General features: G+C 44.8%; 1 protein-coding gene across 2 annotated transcripts in view; it reads left to right on the forward strand.

Annotated features, from left to right (window-relative positions):
- The window catches only part of LOC129817871 (feline leukemia virus subgroup C receptor-related protein 2-like), a 121,933-nt gene that overhangs the window by 15,295 nt on the left and 80,118 nt on the right, over positions 1–26,520 (forward strand). For both annotated transcript variants that reach the window (XR_008753807.1, XM_055873469.1), the window contains exon 2: positions 9,455–9,596. Coding sequence is in view for 1 of the 2 variants with exons in the window: in XM_055873469.1 (XP_055729444.1) it covers positions 9,455–9,596 (142 nt within the window). In the remaining variant the exon portion in view is untranslated. The remainder of the gene's footprint in view (positions 1–9,454; positions 9,597–26,520) is intronic.

Consider the following 26,520-nt stretch of genomic DNA (forward strand, 5'->3'; position numbering starts at 1 on the left):
GGTTTGCTTAATATAGGAATTTGAAATGATTTATACTTTTACTTTTGATACTTAAGTATATTTACAACCAGATACTTTTACTCAAGTAGTATTTTACTGGGTGACTTTTACTTGAGTAACTTTCTATTAAGGTATCTATACTTTTACTCAAGTATGACAATTGGGTACTTTTTCCACTGTTGGTTACAGTCTTTTCTCATCGCTGCAACTCCCGTAAGAACTCGGGAGAGGCGAAGTTCGAGAGCCGTGCGTCCTCCGAAACACAACCCAGCCAAGCCGCACTGCTTCTTGACACAATGCCCGCTTAACCCGGAAGCCAGCCGCACCAATGTGTCGGAGAAAACACCGTACACCTGGCGTCCGTGTCAGCATGCATTGCGCCCAGCCCGCCACAGGAGTCGCTAGTGCGCGATGGGACAAGAACATCCCTGCCGGCCAAACCCTCCCCTAATCCGGACGATGCTGGGCCAATTGTGCGCCGCTCCATGGGTCTCCCGAACGCGGCCGGCTGCGACAAAGCCTGGACTCGAACCAGGATCTCTAGTGGCACAGCTAAACTGAGGATGGATCAACAACATTGTAGTTACTCCACAATAATGACCTAAATGACAGAGTGAAAAGAAGGAAGTCTGTACAGAATACAAATATTCCAAAACATGCATCCTGTTTGTAAATAAGGCACACCACTAGGTTACCTGGGGCGGTGTTGGAGTAGTAACCGAAAGGTTGCTAGATCGAATCTCCGAGCTGACGAGGTAAAAATGTCGTTCTGCCCCTGAACAAGGCAGTTAACCCACTGTTCCTAGACCAGTTAACCCACTGTTCCTAGACCAGTTAACCCACTGTTCCTAGACCAGTTAACCCACTGTTCCTAGACCAGTTAACCCACTGTTCCTAGACCAGTTAACCCACTGTTCCTAGACCAGTTAACCCACTGTTCCTAGACCAGTTAACCCACTGTTCCTAGACCAGTTAACCCACTGTTCCTAGACCCGTTAACCCACTGTTCCTAGACCCGTTAACCCACTGTTCCTAGACCCGTTAACCCACTGTTCCTAGACCCGTTAACCCACTGTTCCTAGACCAGTTAACCCACTGTTCCTAGACCAGTTAACCCACTGTTCCTAGACCAGTTAACCCACTGTTCCTAGACCCGTTAACCCACTGTTCCTAGACCAGTTAACCCACTGTTCCTAGACCAGTTAACCCACTGTTCCTAGACCAGTTAACCCACTGTTCCTAGACCAGTTAACCCACTGTTCCTAGACCAGTTAACCCACTGTTCCTAGACCAGTTAACCCACTGTTCCTAGACCAGTTAACCCACTGTTCCTAGACCAGTTAACCCACTGTTCCTAGACCAGTTAACCCACTGTTCCTAGACCAGTTAACCCACTGTTCCTAGACCAGTTAACCCACTGTTCCTAGACCAGTTAACCCACTGTTCCTAGACCAGTTAACCCACTGTTCCTAGACCAGTTAACCCACTGTTCCTAGACCCGTTAACCCACTGTTCCTAGACCCGTTAACCCACTGTTCCTAGACCCGTTAACCCACTGTTCCTAGACCAGTTAACCCACTGTTCCTAGACCAGTTAACCCACTGTTCCTAGACCAGTTAACCCACTGTTCCTAGACCAGTTAACCCACTGTTCCTAGACCCGTTAACCCACTGTTCCTAGACCCGTTAACCCACTGTTCCTAGACCAGTTAACCCACTGTTCCTAGACCAGTTAACCCACTGTTCCTAGACCAGTTAACCCACTGTTCCTAGACCAGTTAACCCACTGTTCCTAGACCAGTTAACCCACTGTTCCTAGACCAGTTAACCCACTGTTCCTAGACCCGTTAACCCACTGTTCCTAGACCCGTTAACCCACTGTTCCTAGACCAGTTAACCCACTGTTCCTAGACCAGTTAACCCACTGCTCCTAGACCAGTTAACCCACTGCTCCTAGACCAGTTAACCCACTGTTCCTAGACCAGTTAACCCACTGTTCCTAGACCAGTTAACCCACTGTTCCTAGACCAGTTAACCCACTGTTCCTAGACCAGTTAACCCACTGTTCCTAGACCAGTTAACCCCACTGTTCCTAGACCCGTTAACCCACTGTTCCTAGACCAGTTAACCCACTGTTCCTAGACCAGTTAACCCACTGTTCCTAGACCAGTTAACCCACTGTTCCTAGACCAGTTAACCCACTGTTCCTAGACCAGTTAACCCACTGTTCCTAGACCAGTTAACCCACTGTTCCTAGACCAGTTAACCCACTGTTCCTAGACCAGTTAACCCACTGTTCCTAGACCAGTTAACCCACTGTTCCTAGACCAGTTAACCCAGTGTTCCTAGACCAGTTAACCCACTGTTCCTAGACCAGTTAACCCACTGTTCCTAGACCAGTTAACCCACTGTTCCTAGACCAGTTAACCCACTGTTCCTAGACCAGTTAACCCACTGTTCCTAGACCAGTTAACCCACGGTTCCTAGACCAGTTAACCCACGGTTCCTAGACCAGTTAACCCACTGGTCCTAGACCAGTTAACCCACTGGTCCTAGACCAGTTAACCCACTGGTCCTAGACCAGTTAACCCACTGGTCCTAGACCAGTTAACCCACTGGTCCTAGACCAGTTAACCCACTGGTCCTAGACCAGTTAACCCACTGGTCCTAGACCAGTTAACCCACTGTTCCTAGACCAGTTAACCCACTGTTCCTAGACCAGTTAACCCACTGTTCCTAGACCAGTTAACCCACTGTTCCTAGACCAGTTAACCCACTGTTCCTAGACCAGTTAACCCACTGTTCCTAGACCAGTTAACCCACTGTTCCTAGACCAGTTAACCCACTGTTCCTAGACCAGTTAACCCACTGTTCCTAGACCAGTTAACCCACTGTTCCTAGACCAGTTAACCCACTGTTCCTAGACCAGTTAACCCACTGTTCCTAGACCAGTTAACCCACTGTTCCTAGACCAGTTAACCCACTGTTCCTAGACCAGTTAACCCACTGTTCCTAGACCAGTTAACCCACTGTTCCTAGACCAGTTAACCCACTGTTCCTAGACCAGTTAACCCACTGTTCCTTGACCAGTTAACCCACTGTTCCTAGACCAGTTAACCCACTGTTCCTAGACCAGTTAACCCACTGTTCCTAGACCAGTTAACCCACTGTTCCTAGACCAGTTAACCCACGGTTCCTAGACCAGTTAACCCACGGTTCCTAGACCAGTTAACCCACGGTTCCTAGACCAGTTAACCCACTGTTCCTAGACCAGTTAACCCACGGTTCCTAGACCAGTTAACCCACGGTTCCTAGACCAGTTAACCCACGGTTCCTAGACCAGTTAACCCACGGTTCCTAGACCAGTTAACCCACGGTTCCTAGACCAGTTAACCCACGGTTCCTAGACCAGTTAACCCACGGTTCCTAGACCCGTTAACCCACTGTTCCTAGACCCGTTAACCCACTGTTCCTAGACCCGTTAACCCACTGTTCCTAGACCCGTTAACCCACTGTTCCTAGACCCGTTAACCCACTGTTCCTAGACCCGTTAACCCACTGTTCCTAGACCCGTTAACCCACTGTTCCTAGACCCGTTAACCCACTGTTCCTAGACCCGTTAACCCACTGTTCCTAGACCCGTTAACCCACTGTTCCTAGACCCGTTAACCCACTGTTCCTAGACCCGTTAACCCACTGTTCCTAGACCCGTTAACCCACTGTTCCTAGACCCGTTAACCCACTGTTCCTAGACCCGTTAACCCACTGTTCCTAGACCCGTTAACCCACTGTTCCTAGACCCGTTAACCCACTGTTCCTAGACCCGTTAACCCACTGTTCCTAGACCCGTTAACCCACTGTTCCTAGACCCGTTAACCCACTGTTCCTAGACCCGTTAACCCACTGTTCCTAGACCCGTTAACCCACTGTTCCTAGACCCGTTAACCCACTGTTCCTAGACCCGTTAACCCACTGTTCCTAGACCCGTTAACCCACTGTTCCTAGACCCGTTAACCCACTGTTCCTAGACCCGTTAACCCACTGTTCCTAGACCCGTTAACCCACTGTTCCTAGACCCGTTAACCCACTGTTCCTAGACCCGTTAACCCACTGTTCCTAGACCCGTTAACCCACTGTTCCTAGACCCGTTAACCCACTGTTCCTAGACCCGTTAACCCACTGTTCCTAGACCCGTTAACCCACTGTTCCTAGACCCGTTAACCCACTGTTCCTAGACCCGTTAACCCACTGTTCCTAGACCCGTTAACCCACTGTTCCTAGACCCGTTAACCCACTGTTCCTAGACCCGTTAACCCACTGTTCCTAGACCCGTTAACCCACTGTTCCTAGACCCGTTAACCCACTGTTCCTAGACCCGTTAACCCACTGTTCCTAGACCCGTTAACCCACTGTTCCTAGACCCGTTAACCCACTGTTCCTAGACCCGTTAACCCACTGTTCCTAGACCCGTTAACCCACTGTTCCTAGACCCGTTAACCCACTGTTCCTAGACCCGTTAACCCACTGTTCCTAGACCCGTTAACCCACTGTTCCTAGACCCGTTAACCCACTGTTCCTAGACCCGTTAACCCACTGTTCCTAGACCCGTTAACCCACTGTTCCTAGACCCGTTAACCCACTGTTCCTAGACCCGTTAACCCACTGTTCCTAGACCCGTTAACCCACTGTTCCTAGACCCGTTAACCCACTGTTCCTAGACCCGTTAACCCACTGTTCCTAGACCCGTTAACCCACTGTTCCTAGACCCGTTAACCCACTGTTCCTAGACCCGTTAACCCACTGTTCCTAGACCCGTTAACCCACTGTTCCTAGACCCGTTAACCCACTGTTCCTAGACCCGTTAACCCACTGTTCCTAGACCCGTTAACCCACTGTTCCTAGACCCGTTAACCCACTGTTCCTAGACCCGTTAACCCACTGTTCCTAGACCCGTTAACCCACTGTTCCTAGACCCGTTAACCCACTGTTCCTAGACCAGTTAACCCACTGTTCCTAGACCAGTTAACCCACTGTTCCTAGACCAGTTAACCCACTGTTCCTAGACCAGTTAACCCACTGTTCCTAGACCAGTTAACCCACTGTTCCTAGACCAGTTAACCCACTGTTCCTAGACCAGTTAACCCACTGTTCCTTGACCAGTTAACCCACTGTTCCTAGACCAGTTAACCCACGGTTCCTAGACCAGTTAACCCACGGTTCCTAGACCAGTTAACCCACGGTTCCTAGACCAGTTAACCCACGGTTCCTAGACCAGTTAACCCACGGTTCCTAGACCAGTTAACCCACGGTTCCTAGACCAGTTAACCCACGGTTCCTAGACCAGTTAACCCACGGTTCCTAGACCCGTTAACCCACGGTTCCTAGACCCGTTAACCCACGGTTCCTAGACCCGTTAACCCACGGTTCCTAGACCCGTTAACCCACGGTTCCTAGACCCGTTAACCCACTGTTCCTAGACCCGTTAACCCACTGTTCCTAGACCCGTTAACCCACTGTTCCTAGACCCGTTAACCCACTGTTCCTAGACCCGTTAACCCACTGTTCCTAGACCCGTTAACCCACTGTTCCTAGACCCGTTAACCCACTGTTCCTAGACCCGTTAACCCACTGTTCCTAGACCCGTTAACCCACTGTTCCTAGACCCGTTAACCCACTGTTCCTAGACCCGTTAACCCACTGTTCCTAGACCCGTTAACCCACTGTTCCTAGACCCGTTAACCCACTGTTCCTAGACCCGTTAACCCACTGCTCCTAGACCAGTTAACCCACTGTTCCTAGACCAGTTAACCCACTGTTCCTAGACCAGTTAACCCACTGTTCCTAGACCAGTTAACCCACTGTTCCTAGACCAGTTAACCCACTGTTCCTAGACCAGTTAACCCACTGTTCCTAGACCAGTTAACCCCACTGTTCCTAGACCAGTTAACCCACTGTTCCTAGACCAGTTAACCCACTGTTCCTAGACCAGTTAACCCACTGTTCCTAGACCAGTTAACCCACTGTTCCTAGACCAGTTAACCCACGGTTCCTAGACCAGTTAACCCACGGTTCCTAGACCAGTTAACCCACGGTTCCTAGACCAGTTAACCCACGGTTCCTAGACCAGTTAACCCACGGTTCCTAGACCAGTTAACCCACGGTTCCTAGACCAGTTAACCCACGGTTCCTAGACCAGTTAACCCACGGTTCCTAGACCAGTTAACCCACGGTTCCTAGACCAGTTAACCCACGGTTCCTAGACCAGTTAACCCACGGTTCCTAGACCAGTTAACCCACGGTTCCTAGACCAGTTAACCCACGGTTCCTAGACCAGTTAACCCACGGTTCCTAGACCAGTTAACCCACTGTTCCTAGACCAGTTAACCCACTGTTCCTAGACCAGTTAACCCACTGTTCCTAGACCAGTTAACCCACTGTTCCTAGACCAGTTAACCCACTGTTCCTAGACCAGTTAACCCACGGTTCCTAGACCAGTTAACCCACTGTTCCTAGACCAGTTAACCCACGGTTCCTAGACCAGTTAACCCACGGTTCCTAGACCAGTTAACCCACGGTTCCTAGACCAGTTAACCCACGGTTCCTAGACCAGTTAACCCACGGTTCCTAGACCAGTTAACCCACGGTTCCTAGACCAGTTAACCCACGGTTCCTAGACCCGTTAACCCACGGTTCCTAGACCCGTTAACCCACGGTTCCTAGACCCGTTAACCCACGGTTCCTAGACCCGTTAACCCACGGTTCCTAGACCCGTTAACCCACGGTTCCTAGACCCGTTAACCCACGGTTCCTAGACCCGTTAACCCACGGTTCCTAGACCCGTTAACCCACGGTTCCTAGACCCGTTAACCCACGGTTCCTAGACCCGTTAACCCACGGTTCCTAGACCCGTTAACCCACGGTTCCTAGACCCGTTAACCCACTGTTCCTAGACCCGTTAACCCACTGTTCCTAGACCCGTTAACCCACTGTTCCTAGACCCGTTAACCCACTGTTCCTAGACCCGTTAACCCACTGTTCCTAGACCCGTTAACCCACTGTTCCTAGACCCGTTAACCCACTGTTCCTAGACCCGTTAACCCACTGTTCCTAGACCCGTTAACCCACTGTTCCTAGACCCGTTAACCCACTGTTCCTAGACCCGTTAACCCACTGTTCCTAGACCCGTTAACCCACTGTTCCTAGACCCGTTAACCCACTGTTCCTAGACCCGTTAACCCACTGTTCCTAGACCCGTTAACCCACTGTTCCTAGACCCGTTAACCCACTGTTCCTAGACCCGTTAACCCACTGTTCCTAGACCCGTTAACCCACTGTTCCTAGACCCGTTAACCCACTGTTCCTAGACCCGTTAACCCACTGTTCCTAGACCCGTTAACCCACTGTTCCTAGACCCGTTAACCCACTGTTCCTAGACCCGTTAACCCACTGTTCCTAGACCCGTTAACCCACTGTTCCTAGACCCGTTAACCCACTGTTCCTAGACCCGTTAACCCACTGTTCCTAGACCCGTTAACCCACTGTTCCTAGACCCGTTAACCCACTGTTCCTAGACCCGTTAACCCACTGTTCCTAGGCCGTCATTGAAAATAAGAATTTGTTCTTATCTGACTTGCCTAGTTAAATAAAGGTAAAATACAAAAATAAAAACTGCTAAAAATGTGGCAAAGAAATTAACTTTGTCCTGAATACAAAGCGTTATGTTTGGGGCAAATCCAACACATCACTGAGTACCACTCTTCATATGTTCAAGCATGGTGGTGGCTGCAACATGTTATGGGTATGCTTGTCATCGGAAGGGACTTGGGAGTTTTTTTAATGATAAGAAACGGAATACAGCTAAGCTTAGCACAGGCAAAACTCTAAAGGAAAACCTGGACGTCTGCTTTTCATCAGACCCTGGGAGATGAATTCACCTTTCAGCAGGACAATAACGTAAAACACGATGAATTCACCATTCAACAGGACAATGACGTAAAACACAAGGCCAAATCTACACTGGAGTTGATTACCAAGACCACATTGAATGTTGCTCAGTTACCTAGTTACAGTTTTGACTTAAAATCGTCTTGAAAATATATGGCAAGAATTGAAAATGGCTGCCTCGAAATGATCAAAAACCAATTTGACATAGCTTGAAGGCGTCGGCCGGCAACACCTTCACGTGGCTGCAGTACGGCGTCGGCCGGGCAACACCTTCATGCGTTTCTACAACATCGATGAGCTGGCCCTCGATTGGCTATGATCTACTTCCTGTCTTACATCAAATCAAACTTTATTTGTCACATGCGCTTAATACAACAATTGTAGACCTGTGAAATGCTTTTTTACAAGACCTTAACTCTTCTTGAATTGCACTGTTGGTTAAGATCATATTTACCAAGTAGACTAAAGTAAAAAAATAATACTAAAAAGTAATGTAAATTGTCCGGTGACGATTTTATGAATTGTTCAGCAGTCTAATGTCTTGGGGGTAGAAGTTGTTGAGGAGCCTTTTGGTCCTAGACTTGGCGCTCTGGTACCGCTTGCCGCGCGGTAGCAGAGAAAACAGTTTATAACTTGTGTGACTGGAGTCTCTCTCAGGTGTTTCTCTGAAGCCTCCGGTCCGTGAGGCTGGGCAGGTGTTTCTCTGAAGCCTCCGGTCCGTGAGGCTGGGCAGGTGTTTCTCTGAAGCCTCCGGTCCGTGAGGCTGGGCAGGTGTTTCTCTGAAGCCTCCGGTCCGTGAGGCTGGGCAGGTGTTTCTCTGAAGCCTCCGGTCCGTGAGGCTGGGCAGGTGTTTCTCTGAAGCCTCCGGTCCGTGAGGCTGGGCAGGTGTTTCTCTGAAGCCTCCGGTCCGTGAGGCTGGGCAGGTGTTTCTCTGAAGCCTCCGGTCCGTGAGGCTGGGCAGGTGTTCCCACTGTTCCCACTTTGATGTCACTATAACACTTACAGTATAGTAGTTCCTGTATGGCCCATGGCCTGTTATGGTCTTATTACACAAGATGCTACATGGCTTCCTCCTTCAACCGGCTGTTCAATATTTCCACTTATATCACTTAGTGTGGATTGGCCACTCACTCAGAGCCTGGTTCCTCTCTTTTTCTATGGAGTTTTACCTAGCCAACATGCTTCTACATCTGCATTGCTTGCGGTTTGGGTTTCAGGCCGGGTTTCTCTATAAGGACTTTGTCACATCTGTTGAATGTAAAAATGGTTTTATAAATTCATTTGATTTCATCACTGGGACCTCTGAAGGGATGGCCCAACATGCACTGTCTGTCAGCCAGTTTGAGACGAGTTACATTCGTACTACAATGAATGAATGCCCTCTGTCTACAACAGCCACCCCTATTGGCTATCTCCAGCCTCTCTGTCTCCCAACATGCATCTCCAATAAGGAGATGTCTCTGCAGTTGTTTTTTTATTAAAGCTATGCTGTCTGTTTTCTTCTCTTCCAGTTGGGTATAGCCATTGGCTTCCTGGTCCCTCCCATCCTGGTGCCTAACGTGGAGGACATGGATCAGCTGGCCTATCACATCAGTATCATGTTCTACATCACAGCAGGAGTTGCTACGCTGCTCTTCATACTGGTCGTCATAGGTAACATGTTTATTATTATACTGTAAATATAAACATCACATCATTAAACTCTTACTAATGCATATATATAACCCCTTTTTAAAAACATTTTGTTGTGTTAAAGTGGGATTAAAAAGGATTGAAATTCTAACTTTTAAATATATATATTTTTTTACATTCTGAGTCAATACATGTTAGAATCACCTTTGGCAGTGATTACAGCTGTGAGTCTTTCTGGGTAAGTCTCTTAAAAGCTTTGCACACCTGGATTGTACAATATTCACAGAATATTATTTTTAAAATTCTTCAATCTCTGTCAGGTTGGTTATTGATCATTGCTGATAGCCATTTTCAAGTTTTATCATACATTTTCAAGCCGAAGTAAGTCAACGTAGTAACTAGGCCCTCAGGAACATTCATTGTGTTCTTGGTAATCAACTCCAGTGTATATTTGGCCTACCTATTTGTTCTAGGTAATTGTTCTGCTGAAAGGTGAACTCATCTCCAGCAACATGAGTTAGGAAGAACTAGGGCTGTTACGGTGACCATAATCCCTCTGACTTCAATGCTAATGTAATGGGAAAATCTAATCGAACACTTCATGAGAGCCCATGAGCTCATGTTACACAACATTTCTATAGGCTATGCAATAGAGTGATAAAACAGAGTGATGGCCTCTATTAAAAAGAGGAGGGTCCCATCAGCTTTCTATAGGCTAGCCCTACTATATTTATTTCTCAACTTTCCTAATATTAAGCACATTGCTTCTCTTTACAACAGGAGTATATCCTACCTGGATGGCATGAAAATGAACCGCAGGGAAAAGTGTCCTCCGTTTGCTATTCAAGTGCATCTGATTGACGTGTATTTTCTAATACCCTGGACCTGTTCTGACAGATGCATAATGGTCCAATCTAAATCAAAACTAATTTCACACATTATTTATTACATGGTGAAGAACAGATTAAATTGAGAATAGTCAGTCTGATGAGTGACAATATAATCACTTGTGAATGATGTGTGCAGTCTGAGGCAGTCAACTTTATCAAATCATAGTAGCAAGCATCATGTAGTCTAGTCCATATGTTTCGATAAGGTTGGTATCACAGAGGCACCATGTAGTCTAGTCTATAGATCTATATGTTTTGATCAGGTTGGTATCACAACTAAAGTGGTCAAAATACTTCAAAATGTAGCCTATAGGCTTAGGACCCTTGGATCATGGTTGGAGAGCCCATAGCCTAAAATCATGTTAAACATTATTATTGCGTACAGAGTGAGTCCAACCTTATGTGATTTAAGCACATGTATATTCCTGACCTTAAGCTTACCATAACAAACGGGTTAATACTTATTGACTCAAGACATTACATTTTTTAAAATTAATTTGTACGATTTTCTAAAAACCTAATTCCACTTTGACATTATGGGGTATTGTGTGTAGAGGCCAGTGACACACACACATCCCAATGGAATCCATTTTTAAATTCAGTAAACACGACAAAATGTGGGAAAAGTCAAGAGGTGTGAATTCTTTCTGAAAGCACTGTACAATCTGCAGTTATATGTAGCCTAGTGTTCTGATTTCTATCTCTAACAGGTTTTATTACCTGTTCATAGCACAGACCCGTGTGTGCAATGTGCTGGAGATTTAGTGTAGAGGTCGACCGATTTTATGATTTTTCAACGGAGATACCGATTATTGGAGGACCAAAAAATTCCGATACCGATTAATCGGACGATTTTTATATATATAAATATTATTTTTTATATATATATTTGTAATAATGACAAGTACAGCAATACTGAATGAACAATGAACACTTTTATTTTAACTTAATATAATACATCAATGAAATCAATTTAGCCTGAAATAAATAATGAAACATGTTCAATTTGGTTTAAATAATGCAAAAACAAAGTGTTGGAGAAGAAAGTATAAGTGCAATATGTGCCATGTAAGAAAGCTAACGTTTAAGTTCCTTGCTCAGAACATGAGAACATATGAAAGCTGGTGGTTCCTTTTAACATGAGTCTTCAATATTCCCTGGTAAGAAGTTTTAGGTTCTATAGGACTATTTCTCTCTCTACCATTTGTATTTCATATACCTTTGACTATTGGATGTTCTAATATGTACTTTAGTATTGCCAGCCTAATCTCGGGAGTTGATGGGCTTGAAGTCATAAACAGCGCAATGCTTCAAACATTGCTAAGAGCTTCTGGAAAAACGCAGGAAAGTGCTGTTTGAATGAATGCTTACGAGCCTGCTGCTGCCTACCACCGCTCAGTCAGACTGCTCTATCAAATCATAGACTTAATTATATTATAATAACACAGAAATACGAGCCTTTGGTCATTAATATGGTCGAATCCGGAAACTATCATCTCGAAAACAAGACGTTTATTCTTTCAGTGAAATATGGAACCGTTCCGTATTTTATCTAACGGGTGGCATCCATCAGTCTAAATATTGCTGTTACATTGCACAACCTTCAATGTTATGTCATAATTACGTAAAATTCTGGCAAATTAGTTTGCAACGAGCCAGGCGGTCCAAACTGCTGCATATACCCTGACTCTGTTGCACAGAACGCAAGAGAAGTGACACAATTTCCCTAGTTAAAAGAAATTCACATTAGCAGGCAATATTAACTAAATATGCAGGTTTAAAAAATATATATACTTGTATTGATTTTAAAGAATGGCATTGATGTTAATGGTTAGGTACATTGGTGCAACGACAGTGCTTTTTACGCGAATGCGCTTGTTAAATCACCCGTTTGGCGAAGTAGGCAGTGATTCAATGATAAATTAACAGGCACCACAATGATTATATGCAACGCAGGACAAGCTAGATGAACTAGTAATATCATCAACCATGTGTAGTTAACTAGTGATTATGTTAAGATTGATTGTTTTTTTTACAAGATACGTTCAATGCTAGCTAGCACCTTACCTTGGCTCCTTGCTGCACTCGCATAACGGGTAGTCGGCCTGCCACGCAGTCTCCTCGTGGAGTGCGATGTAATCGGCGTCCAAAGAATGCCAATTACCGATTGTTATGAAAACTTGAAATCGGCCCGAATTAATCGGCCATTCCGATTAATCGGTCGACCTCTAGTTTAGTGTATCACTTTAGCTGATGAGGAAGTCCTCTTTAGCTTGTGAGTGACTTCTGTTTAGCTTGTGAGGGATTTCTGTTTAGCTTGTGAGTGATTTCTGACTGTGTGACCTGAAGTGAATTTTGGATTATTCGCACCAATGTGTCGGAGGAAACACCGTGTACCTGGCCCCCTTGGTTAGCTCGCACTGCGCCCGGCCCGCCACAGGAGTCGCTGGAGCGCGATGAGACAAGGATATCCCTACCGGCCAAACCCTCCCTAACCCGGACGACGCAATGCCAATTGTGCGTCGCCCCACGGACCTCCCGGTCGCGGCCAGCTGCGACAGAGCCTGGGCGCGAACCCAGAGACTCTGGTGGCGCAGTTAGCACTGCGATGCAGTGCCCTAGACCACTGCGCCACCCGGGAGGCCGAATTTGGGATTATTCAATTATATTATTAAATGTTTGCATGCAAATTGGTCTTATTGGATGAATGCGTCTTCTAAATGACAAATTATTCAGGCTTTTTGTTGTTCTCCCTCTTTCTTGCTCATACATCCCCTTCTGAAGCGTCTGGCTTGTATGCCAGGTATGTAAAGTGTGTGTGTGTTGAGTTCGTAGTGGGTGTGTGTGTGTATTGGCGCATAGGTGTTCACTTGTGATGTAATTTAGGACACTCGGGCTTTTACCATGAAACATACGAAACATTGATAAAGAGAGAGAGTTAGTAGACTTGACTATATAATTCCAGAACTTTCCATCCAGAGGAGATTGTAGAATGTCTGTCGTTGTGATTCCAGAACTTTCCATCTGTCGTTGTGATTCCAGAACTTTCCATCTGTCGTTGTGATTCCAGAACTTTCCATCTGTCGTTGTGATTCCAGAACTTTCCATCTGTCGTTGTGATTCCAGAACTTTCCATCTGTCGTTATGATTCCAGAACTTTCCATCTGTCGTTGTGATTCCAGAACTTTCCATCTGTCGTTATGATTCCAGAACTTTCCATCTGTCGTTGTGATTCCAGAACTTTCCATCTGTCGTTGTGATTCCAGAACTTTCCATCTGTCGTTGTGATTCCAGAACTTTCCATCTGTCGTTATGATTCCAGAACTTTCCATCTGTCATTGTGATTCCAGAACTTTCCATCTGTCGTTGTGATTCCAGAACTTTCCATCTGTCGTTGTGATTCCAGAACTTTCCATCTGTCGTTATGATTCCAGAACTTTCCATCTGTCATTGTGATTCCAGAACTTTCCATCTGTCGTTATGATTCCAGAACTTTCCATCTGTCGTTATGATTCCAGAACTTTCCATCTGTCATTGTGATTCCAGAACTTTCCATCTGTCGTTGTGATTCCAGAACTTTCCATCTGTCGTTATGATTCCAGAACTTTCCATCTGTCATTGTGAGAGCATGCTGGAAAGAGGTACTTCTTTAGCGTTCTATAAACAGTAAACGCCTCAATACAGTTTTGGACAACACACCGATTCTTTAAATGTGCTTTCTGACTAAGTTAGGGGAGCGCTCTGAGTGGGAGAAGGGCTGCGTTCTGGAGGAAGTGACCCGTTACTACAGACAGGAAACGTGTCGGCACAAAGACCCTCCTCTCTCTCTTCCTCTCTCTCTTCGTCTCTGTGTCTGTGTCTGTCTCTCCTCACTCTCGTCTGTCTGTATTTCTGTGTCTCCCCTCTTCTTATTGCTTTCTGTTTATCCCACACTGTTTTATTTCTCATAACAAGCACAGACATGCAAAAGCAGTCATTTTTTTTGCCAAGGAGGAACTGTTTCAACTGATTTATTGCTGACGCGTGTAGGAGTGGCCGCAGACTGCAGGGAGCCGTGTCATCAGGGTGTGACATACAAGTCACCCACTCAGAGGGCCGGGTCACGAACTGTAGAGCGGATCACAACGGATCATAACACCATTGTCTTGTTGCTAGGGGGGGGTGGTTATTATGCTCATTGTAGTGAGGTTAACACCATTGTCTTGTTGCTAGGGGGGGTGGTTATTATGCTCATTGTAGTGAGGTTAACACCATTGTCTTGTTGCTAGGGGGGGTGGTTATTATGGTCATTGTAGTGAGGTTAACACCATTGTCTTGTTGCTAGGGGGGAGGAGTGGTTATTATGCTCATTGTAGTGAGGTTAACACCATTGTCTTGTTGCTAGGGGGGAGGAGTGGTTATTATGCTCATTGTAGTGAGGTTAACACCATTCTCTAGTGGTGCTGTAGTGAGGTTAACACCATTCTCTAGTGGGACTGTAGTGAGGTTAACACCATTCTCTAGTGGGACTGTAGTGAGGTTAACACCATTCTCTAGTGGTGCTGTAGTGAGGTTAACACCATTCTCTAGTGGGACTGTAGTGAGGTTAACACCATTCTCTAGTGGTGCTGTAGTGAGGTTAACACCATTCTCTAGTGGGACTGTAGTGAGGTTAACACCATTCTCTAGTGGGACTGTAGTGAGGTTAACACCATTCTCTAGTGGTGCTTTAGAGAGGTTAACACCATTCTCTAGTGAGGTTAACACCATTCTCTAGTGGGACTGTAGTGAGGTTAACACCATTCTCTAGTGGGACTGTAGTGAGGTTAACACCATTCTCTAGTGGTGCTTTAGAGAGGTTAACACCATTCTCTAGTGAGGTTAACACCATTCTCTAGTGGGACTGTAGTGAGGTTAACACCATTCTCTAGTGGGACTGTAGTGAGGTTAACACCATTCTCTAGTGAGGTTAACACCATTCTCTAGTGGTGCTGTAGTGAGGTTAACACCATTCTCTAGTGGGACTGTAGTGAGGTTAACACCATTCTCTAGTGGGACTGTAGTGAGGTTAACACCATTCTCTAGTGGTGCTTTAGAGAGGTTAACACCATTCTCTAGTGAGGTTAACACCATTCTCTAGTGGGACTGTAGTGAGGTTAACACCATTCTCTAGTGGGACTGTAGTGAGGTTAACACCATTCTCTAGTGAGGTTAACACCATTCTCTAGTGGTGCTGTAGTGAGGTTAACACCATTCTCTAGTGGTGCTGTAGTGAGGTTAACACCATTCTCTAGTGGTACTGTAGTGAGGTTAACACCATTCTCTAGTGGTGCTGTAGAGAGGTTAACACCATTCTCTAGTGAGGTTAACACCATTCTGTAGTGGTACTGTAGAGAGGTTAACACCATTCTCTAGTGGGGCTGTAGTGAGGTTAACACCATTCTCTAGTGGTACTGTAGTGAGGTTAACACCATTCTCTAGTGGTGCTGTAGAGAGGTTAACACCATTCTCTAGTGAGGTTAACACCATTCTGTAGTGGTACTGTAGAGAGGTTAACACCATTCTCTAGTGGGGCTGTAGTGAGGTTAACACCATTCTCTAGTGAGGTTAACACCATTCTCTAGTGGTGCTGTAGTGAGGTTAACACCATTCTCTAGTGGGGCTGTAGTGAGGTTAACACCATTCTCTAGTGGTACTGTAGTGAGGTTAACACCATTCTCTAGTGGTACTGTAGTGAGGTTAACACCATTCTCTAGTGGTACTGTAGTGAGGTTAACACCATTCTCTAGTGGTACTGTAGTGAGGTTAACACCATTCTCTAGTGGTACTGTAGTGAGGTTAACACCATTCTCTAGTGGTACTGTAGTGAGGTTAACACCATTCTCTAGTGGTACTGTAGTGAGGTTAACACCATTCTCTAGTGGTACTGTAGTGAGGTTAACACCATTCTCTAGTGGGACTGTAGTGAGATTAACACCATTCTCTAGTGGTGCTGTAGTGAGGTTAACACCATTCTCTAGTGAGGTTAACACCATTCTCTAGTGGTACTGTAGTGAGGTTAACACCATTCTCTAGTGGTGCTGTAGAGAGGTTAACACCATTCTCTAGTAGTACTGTAGTGAGGTTAACACCATTCTCTAGTGAGGTTAACAGCATTCTCTGGTGGGACTGTAGTGAGGTTAACACCATTCTCTAGTGGTACTGTAGTGAGGTTAACACCATTCTCTAGTGGTACTGTAGTGAGGTTAACACCATTCTCTAGTGGGACTGTAGTGAGGTTAACACCATTCTCTAGTAGTACTGTAGTGAGGTTAACACCATTCTCTAGTGAGGTTAACACCATTCTCTAGTGGGACTGTAGTGAGGTTAACACCATTCTCTAGTGGTGCTGTAGTGAGGTTAACCCCATTCTCTAGTGGTACTGTAGTGAGGTTAACACCATTCTCTAGTGGTGCTGTAGTGAGGTTAACACCATTCTCTAGTGGTGCTGTAGTGAGGTTAACACCATTCTCTAGTGGTGCTGTTGTGAGGTTAACACCATTCTCTAGTGGTGCTGTAGTGAGGTTAACACCATTCTCTAGTGAGGTTAACACCATTCTCTAGTGGGACTGTAGTGAGGTTTAAACCATTCTCTAGTGGTACTGTAGTGAGGTTAACACCATTCTCTAGTGGTACTGTAGTGAGGTTAACACCATTCTCTAGTGAGGTTAACACCATTCTCTAGTGGTACTGTAGTGAGGTTAACACCATTCTCTAGTGGTACTGTAGTGAGGTTAACACCATTCTCTAGTGGGGCTGTAGAGAGGTTAACACCATTCTCTAGTGAGGTTAACACCATTCTCTAGTGGTACTGTAGTGAGGTTAATACCATTCTCTAGTAGGGCTGTAGTGAGGTTAACACCATTCTCTAGTGGGACTGTAGTGAGGTTAACACCATTCTCTAGTGGTACTGTAGTGAGGTTAACACCATTCTCTAGTGGTGCTGTAGTGAGGTTAACACCATTCTCTAGTGAGGTTAACACCATTCTCTAGTGGGACTGTAGTGAGGTTAACACCATTCTCTAGTGGGACTGTAGTGAGGTTAACACCATTCTCTAGTGGTGCTGTAGTGAGGTTAACACCATTCTCTAGTGGGACTGTAGTGAGGTTAACACCATTCTCTAGTGGTGCTTTAGAGAGGTTAACACCATTCTCTAGTGAGGTTAACACCATTCTCTAGTGGGACTGTAGTGAGGTTAACACCATTCTCTAGTGGGACTGTAGTGAGGTTAACACCATTCTCTAGTGAGGTTAACACCATTCTCTAGTGGTACTGTAGTGAGGTTAACACCATTCTCTAGTGGTGCTGTAGTGAGGTTAACACCATTCTCTAGTGGTACTGTAGTGAGGTTAACACCATTCTCTAGTGGTGCTGTAGAGAGGTTAACACCATTCTCTAGTGAGGTTAACACCATTCTGTAGTGGTACTGTAGAGAGGTTAACACCATTCTCTAGTGGGGCTGTAGTGAGGTTAACACCATTCTCTAGTGAGGTTAACACCATTCTCTAGTGGTGCTGTAGTGAGGTTAACACCATTCTCTAGTGGTACTGTAGTGAGGTTAACACCATTCTCTAGTGGTACTGTAGTGAGGTTAACACCATTCTCTAGTGGTGCTGTAGAGAGGTTAACACCATTCTCTAGTAGTACTGTAGTGAGGTTAACACCATTCTCTAGTGAGGTTAACAGCATTCTCTGGTGGGACTGTAGTGAGGTTAACACCATTCTCTAGTGAGGTTAACACCATTCTCTAGTGAGGTTAACACCATTCTCTAGTGGGACTGTAGTGAGGTTAACACCATTCTCTAGTGGGACTGTAGTGAGGTTAACACCATTCTCTAGTGGTGCTGTAGTGAGGTTAACACCATTCTCTAGTGGGACTGTAGTGAGGTTAACACCATTCTCTAGTGGTGCTTTAGAGAGGTTAACACCATTCTCTAGTGAGGTTAACACCATTCTCTAGTGGGACTGTAGTGAGGTTAACACCATTCTCTAGTGGGACTGTAGTGAGGTTAACACCATTCTCTAGTGAGGTTAACACCATTCTCTAGTGGTACTGTAGTGAGGTTAACACCATTCTCTAGTGGTGCTGTAGTGAGGTTAACACCATTCTCTAGTGGTACTGTAGTGAGGTTAACACCATTCTCTAGTGGTGCTGTAGAGAGGTTAACACCATTCTCTAGTGAGGTTAACACCATTCTGTAGTGGTACTGTAGAGAGGTTAACACCATTCTCTAGTGGGGCTGTAGTGAGGTTAACACCATTCTCTAGTGAGGTTAACACCATTCTCTAGTGGTGCTGTAGTGAGGTTAACACCATTCTCTAGTGGTACTGTAGTGAGGTTAACACCATTCTCTAGTGGTACTGTAGTGAGGTTAACACCATTCTCTAGTGGGACTGTAGTGAGATTAACACCATTCTCTAGTGGTGCTGTAGTGAGGTTAACACCATTCTCTAGTGGTGCTGTAGAGAGGTTAACACCATTCTCTAGTAGTACTGTAGTGAGGTTAACACCATTCTCTAGTGAGGTTAACAGCATTCTCTGGTGGGACTGTAGTGAGGTTAACACCATTCTCTAGTGGTACTGTAGTGAGGTTAACACCATTCTCTAGTGGTACTGTAGTGAGGTTAACACCATTCTCTAGTGGTGCTGTAGTGAGGTTAACACCATTCTCTAGTAGTACTGTAGTGAGGTTAACACCATTCTCTAGCGGTACTGTAGTGAGGTTAACACCATTCTCTAGTGGTACTGTAGTGAGGTTAACAGCATTCTCTGGTGGTACTGTAGTGAGGTTAACACCATTCTCTAGTGGGACTGTAGTGAGGTTAACACCATTCTCTAGTGAGGTTAACACCATTCTCTAGTGGGAGTGTAGTGAGGTTAACACCATTCTCTAGTGGTGCTGTAGTGAGGTTAACACCATTCTCTAGTAGTACTGTAGTGAGGTTAACACCATTCTCTAGTGAGGTTAACACCATTCTCTAGTGAGGTTAACACCATTCTCTAGTGGTGCTGTAGTGAGGTTAACACCATTCTCTAGTGGGGCTGTAGTGAGGTTAACCCCATTCTCTAGTGGTACTGTAGTGAGGTTAACACCATTCTCTAGTGGTGCTGTAATGAGGTTAACACCATTCTCTAGTGGTGCTGTAGTGAGGTTAACACCATTCTCTAGTGGGGCTGTAGTGAGGTTAACCCCATTCTCTAGTGGTACTGTAGTGAGGTTAACACCATTCTCTAGTGGTGCTGTAGTGAGGTTAACACCATTCTCTAGTGGTGCTGTAGTGAGGTTAACACCATTCTCTAGTGGTGCTGTTGTGAGGTTAACACCATTCTCTAGTGGTGCTGTAGTGAGGTTAACACCATTCTCTAGTGAGGTTAACACCATTCTCTAGTGGGACTGTAGTGAGGTTTAAACCATTCTCTAGTGGTACTGTAGTGAGGTTAACACCATTCTCTAGTGGTACTGTAGTGAGGTTAACACCATTCTCTAGTGAGGTTAACACCATTCTCTAGTGGTACTGTAGTGAGGTTAACACCATTCTCTAGTGGTACTGTAGTGAGGTTAACACCATTCTCTAGTGGGGCTTTAGAGAGGTTAACACCATTCTCTAGTGAGGTTAACACCATTCTCTAGTGGTACTGTAGTGAGGTTAATACCATTCTCTAGTAGGGCTGTAGTGAGGTTAACACCATTCTCAAATGGTACTGTAGTGAGGTTAACACCATTCTCTAGTGGGACTGTAGTGAGGTTAACACCATTCTCTAGTGGTACTGTAGTGAGGTTAACACCATTCTCTAGTGGTGCTGTAGTGAGGTTAACACCATTCTCAAATGGTACTGTAGTGAGGTTAACACCATTCTCTAGTAGTACTGTAGTGAGGTTAACACCATTCTCTAGTGGGACTGTAGTGAGGTTAACAGCAGTCTCTAGTAGTGCTGTAGTGAGGTTAACACCATTCTCTAGTAGTACTGTAGTGAGGTTAACACCATTCTCTAGTAGTGCTGTAGTTAGGTTAACACCATTCTCTAGTAGTACTGTAGTGAGGTTAACACCATTCTCTAGTGGTACTGTAGTGAGGTTAACACCATTCTCTAGTGGGGCTGTAGTGAGGTTAACACCATTCTCTAGTAGTACTGTAGTGAGGTTAACACCATTCTCTAGTGGTACTGTAGTGAGGTTAACACCATTCTCTAGTGGTGCTGTAGTGAGGTTAACACCATTCTCTAGTGGGACTGTAGTGAGGTTTAAACCATTCTCTAGTGGGACTGTAGTGAGGTTAACACCATTCTCTAGTGGTACTGTAGTGAGGTTAACACCATTCTCTAGTGGTGCTGTAGTGAGGTTAACACCATTCTCTAGTATGGCTGTAGTGAGGTTAACCCCATTCTCTAGTGGTACTGTAGTGAGGTTAACACCATTCTCTAGTGGTGCTGTAGTGAGGTTAACACCATTCTCTAGTGGTGCTGTAGTGAGGTTAACACCATTCTCTAGTGGTGCTGTAGTGAGGTTAACACCATTCTCTAGTGGTGCTGTAGTGAGGTTAACACCATTCTCTAGTGAGGTTAACACCATTCTCTAGTGGGACTGTAGTGAGGTTAACACCATTCTCTAGTGGTACTGTAGTGAGGTTAACACCATTCTCTAGTGGTACTGTAGTGAGGTTAACACCATTCTCTAGTGAGGTTAACACCATTCTCTAGTGGTACTGTAGTGAGGTTAACACCATTCTCTAGCGGGGCTGTAGAGAGGTTAACACCATTCTCTAGTGAGGTTAACACCATTCTCTAGTGGTACTGTAGTGAGGTTAACACCATTCTCTAGTGGTGTTGTAGTGAGGTTAACACCATTCTCTAGTGGTGCTGTAGTGAGGTTAACACCATTCTCTAGTGGTGCTGTAGTTAGGTTAACACCATTCTCTAGTGGTGCTGTAGTGAGGTTAACACCATTCTCTAGTAGTACTGTAGTGAGGTTAACACCATTCTCTAGTGAGGTTAACACCATTCTCTAGTGAGGTTAACACCATTCTCTAGTGGTGCTGTAGTGAGGTTAACACCATTCTCTAGTGGGGCTGTAGTGAGGTTAACCCCATTCTCTAGTGGTACTGTAGTGAGGTTAACACCATTCTCTAGTGGTGCTGTAGTGAGGTTAACACCATTCTCTAGTGGTGCTGTAGTGAGGTTAACACCATTCTCTAGTGGTGCTGTAGTGAGGTTAACACCATTCTCTAGTGGTGCTGTAGTGAGGTTAACACCATTCTCTAGTGGGACTGTAGTGAGGTTAACACCATTCTCTAGTGGTACTGTAGTGAGGTTAACACCATTCTCTAGTGGTACTGTAGTGAGGTTAACACCATTCTCTAGTGGTACTGTAGTGAGGTTAACACCATTCTCTAGTGGTGCTGTAGTGAGGTTAACACCATTCTCTAGTGGTACTGTAGTGAGGTTAACACCATTCTCTAGTGAGGTTAACACCATTCTCTAGTGGTACTGTAGTGAGGTTAACACCATTCTCTAGTGGGGCTGTAGAGAGGTTAACACCATTCTCTAGTGAGGTTAACACCATTCTCTAGTGGTACTGTAGTGAGGTTAACACCATTCTCTAGTGGTGCTGTAGTGAGGTTAACACCATTCTCTAGTGGTGCTGTAGTTAGGTTAACACCATTCTCTAGTGGTGCTGTAGTGAGGTTAACACCATTCTCTAGTAGTGCTGTAGTTAGGTTAACACCATTCTCTAGTGGTGCTGTAGTGAGGTTAACACCATTCTCTAGTGGTACTGTAGTAAGGTTAACACCATTCTCTAGTGGGGCTGTAGTGAGGTTAACACCATTCTCTAGTGAGGTTAACACCATTCTCTAGTGGTACTGTAGTGAGGTTAACACCATTCTCTAGTAGTACTGTAGTGAGGTTAACACCATTCTCTAGTGGTACTGTAGTGAGGTTAACACCATTCTCTAGTGGTACTGTAGTTAGGTTAACACCATACTGTAGTGAGGTTAACACCATTCTCTAGTGGTACTGTAGTGAGGTTAACACCATTCTCTAGTGGTTCTGTAGTGAGGTTAACACCATTCTCTAGTTGGGCTGTAGTGAGGTTAACACCATTCTCTAGTGGTACTGTAGTAAGGTTAACACCATTCTCTAGTGGTACTGTAGTGAGGTTAACACCATTCTCTAGTAGTACTGTAGTGAGGTTAACACCATTCTCTAGTGGTACTGTAGTGACTTTAACACCATTCTCTAGTGGGGCTGTAGTGAGGTTAACACCATTCTCTAGTAGTACTGTAGTGAGGTTAACACCATTCTCTAGTGGGGCTGTAGTGAGGTTAACACCATTCTCTAGTGGTGCTGTAGTGAGGTTAACACCATTCTCTAGTAGTACTGTAGTGAGGTTAACACCATTCTCTAGTGGTGCTGTAGTGAGGTTAAATGATAAAGGAGATGTAACCTACATATAGCTGGTTATGGCTCTTCTGCCCTTGTGTCGTTCTTGTTTTGCTCAACCTACAGATGTAGGATCTTAACTTGATCACCCTGTTGCAGGAGCACTTTCCTGCAATGTAGGAAATATACAACTTGTAGTGTATTTGAGGTTTTGGAAATGATTCTGAAGTAGGGCTGCACGATTCGGGACAAAATATCGAATTGCAATTTGTTTTTGGCCAGATATTGCGATTTTCAAACACTTAGGTGAAAACGTGACAGATATTTTTTTTTTTACCGTGCAAACGTTGTAAAGTAGGGGATGATGGTTCTTCAAATTATTTATAGAATGTGTTGCGTTGTAGCCACAACTCTGAGGCACTTTTTGCACAACGCTTGAATTTGGTTGACATGTAGCTGAAATACATTACCAGTCAAAAGTTAGGACACACCTACTCATTACAGGGTTTTTCTATATTTTAACTTTTTTCTACATTGTAGAATAATAGTGAAGACATCAAAACTAATGAAATAACACATATGGAATCATGTAGTAACCCAAAAAAGTGTTAAACAAATCCATTTTGAGATTCTTCAAAGTAGCCATCCTTTGCCTTGATGACAGCTTTGTACATTCTTGGCATTCTCTCAACCAGCTTCACCTGGAATGCTTTTCCAACAGTCTTGAAGGAGTTCCCACATATGCTGAGCACTTGTTGGCTGATTTTCCTTCACTCTGCGTTCCAACTCATTCCAAACCATCTCAATTGGGTTGAAGTCGGGTGATTGTGTAGGCCAGGTTATCTGATGCAGCACTCATCACTCTCCTTCTTGGTCAAATAGCCCTTACACAGCCTGGAGGTGTGTTGGGTCATTGTCCTGTTGAATAATAAATGATAGTCCCACTAAGCCCAAACCAGATGGCTTTTAGGCTTTCAGCTAGATGACAAAAACATGCTTTCAAGGATTAAAAGACAGAGTCACAGTAATAGAAAAACATTTCTCAGACCCGAAGGAATGTCACCTGTTGAATTCTGATTGATGCATATCCTGTTTTGTGTTGAGAGAGCCCCAATTACAAGATTGAGGCGTAACCTGTTAAACACCTTCCAATATTTGCATATTCATACAATAGTCTCTAGGCCTATATTCTCTCTATAAATGGATGAAGGCCCGTTCTTAGGTTTGTTCATCTGTGTGTGTGTGTTTATATCTGGAAGAGTACAGTAATCATTTAGAAATTAGATTGGACAATTCCCTGCCACAGTGCGTTTCCAAGTACACCAGGACACACTGAGATGAAAGAATAATCTGTTTATTCTTTAGGCCTACACTACCGTTCCAGATTATTCCTTAATCTCAGTTTCATATACACTACCGTTCCAGATTATTCCTTAATCTCAGTTTCATATACACTACCGTTCCAGATTATTCCTTAATCTCAGCTTCATATACACTACCGTTCCAGGTTATTCCTTAATCTCAGTTTCATATACACTACCGTTCCAGATTATTCCTTAATCTCAGCTTCATATACATTACCGTTCCAGGTTATTCCTTAATCTCAGCTTCATATACACTACCGTTCCAGGTTATTCCTTAATTTCAGTTTCATATACATTACCGTTCCAGATTATTCCTTAATCTCAGTTTCATATACATTACCGTTCCAGATTATTCCTTAATCTCAGTTTCATATACATTACCGTTCCAGATTATTCCTTAATCTCAGTTTCATATACATTACCGTTCCAGGTTATTCCTTAATCTCAGTTTCCCATTAAAATAACATCAAATTGATCAGAAATTCAGTGTATTTCCTCTTTCCAGTGTCTGTATTCTTTTGTCCATCTTAATCTTTTCTTTTTATTGGCCAGTCTGAGATATGGCTTTTTCTTTGCAACTCTGCCTAGAAGGCCAGCATCCCGGAGTTGCCTCTTCCCTGTTGACGTTGAGACTGGTGTTTTGCGGGTACTATTTAATGAAACTGCCAGTTGAGGACTTGTGAGGCGTCTGTTTCTTAAACTAAACACTGGAATGTACTTGTCCTCTTGCTCAGTTGTGCACCGGGGCCTCCAACTCTTTCTATTCTGGTTAGAGCCAGTTTGCGCTGTTCTGTGAAGGGAGTAGTACACAGCGTTGTACGAGATCTTCAGTTTCTTGGCAATTTCTCGCGTGGAATAGCCTTCATTTCTCAGAACAAGAATAGACTTACGAGTTTCAGAAGAAAGTCCTTTGTTTCTGACCATTTTGAGCCTGTAATCGAACCCACAAATGCTGATGCTCCAGATACTCAACTAGTCTAAAGATCAATTAGCCTTTTAAAATTATAAACTTGGATTAGCTAACACAACGTGCTATTGGAACACAGGAGTGATGGTTGCTGATAATGGGCCTCTGTACGCCTATGTAGATATTCCATTAAAAATCTGCTGTTTCCAGCTACAATGGTCATTTACAACATTAGCAATGTCTACACTGTGTTTCTGATCAATTTTATGTTATTTTAATGGACAAAAAATGTGCTTTTCTTTCAAAAACAAGGACATTTCTAAGTTACCCCAAACTTTTGAACGGTAGCGTAGATGAAGCTGAGATGAAGGAATAATCTGTGCATCTTCTCTGTAGAACCCACTCTGATTCATTCTTAAATGCTCTTTTGATGGTATGTTACTGATATATCTTTCCCTCTCTCTATATCTCTCTCCATCTCCCCTCCATCTCCCCTCCCTCTCTCCATCTCCCCTCCCACTCTGATTCATTCTTAAATGTCGCGCTATGCTCTTTTGATGGTATGTTACTGATATATCTTTCCATCTCTCTATATCTCTCTCCATCTCCCCTCCCACTCTGATTCATTCTTAAATGTCGCGCTATGCTCTTTTGATGGTATGTTACTGATATATCTTTCCATCTCTCTATATCTCTCTCCATCTCCCCTCCATCTCCCCTCCCTCTCTCCATCTCCCCTCCATCTCCCCTCCCTCTCTCCATCTCCCCTCCATCTCCCCTCCCTCTCTCCATCTCCCCTCCATCTCCCCTCCCTCTCTCCATCTCCCCTCCCTCTCTCCATCTCCCCTCCCTCTCTCTATATCTCTCTCCATCTCCCCTCCATCTCCCCTCCCTCTCTCCATCTCCCCTCCCACTCTGATTCATTCTTAAATGTCGCGCTATGCTCTTTTGATGGTATGTTACTGATATATCTTTCCATCTCTCTATATCTCTCTCCATCTCCCCTCCCACTCTGATTCATTCTTAAATGTCGCGCTATGCTCTTTTGATGGTATGTTACTGATATATCTTTCCATCTCTCTATATCTCTCTCCATCTCCCCTCCATCTCCCCTCCCTCTCTCCATCTCCCCTCCATCTCCCCTCCCTCTCTCCATCTCCCCTCCATCTCCCCTCCCTCTCTCCATCTCCCCTCCATCTCCCCTCCCTCTCTCCATCTCCCCTCCCTCTCTCCATCTCCCCTCCCTCTCTCCATCTCCCCTCCCTCTCTCCATCTCCCCTCCCTCTCTCCATCTCCCCTCCCTCTCTCCATCTCCCCTCCCTCTCTCCATCTCCCCTCCCTCTCTCCATCTCCCCTCCCTCTCTCCATCTCCCCTCCCTCTCTCCA

The sequence above is a fragment of the Salvelinus fontinalis genome, chromosome 20 (genome assembly GCF_029448725.1).
Source record: "Salvelinus fontinalis isolate EN_2023a chromosome 20, ASM2944872v1, whole genome shotgun sequence".
Lineage (NCBI taxonomy): Eukaryota > Metazoa > Chordata > Actinopteri > Salmoniformes > Salmonidae > Salvelinus > Salvelinus fontinalis.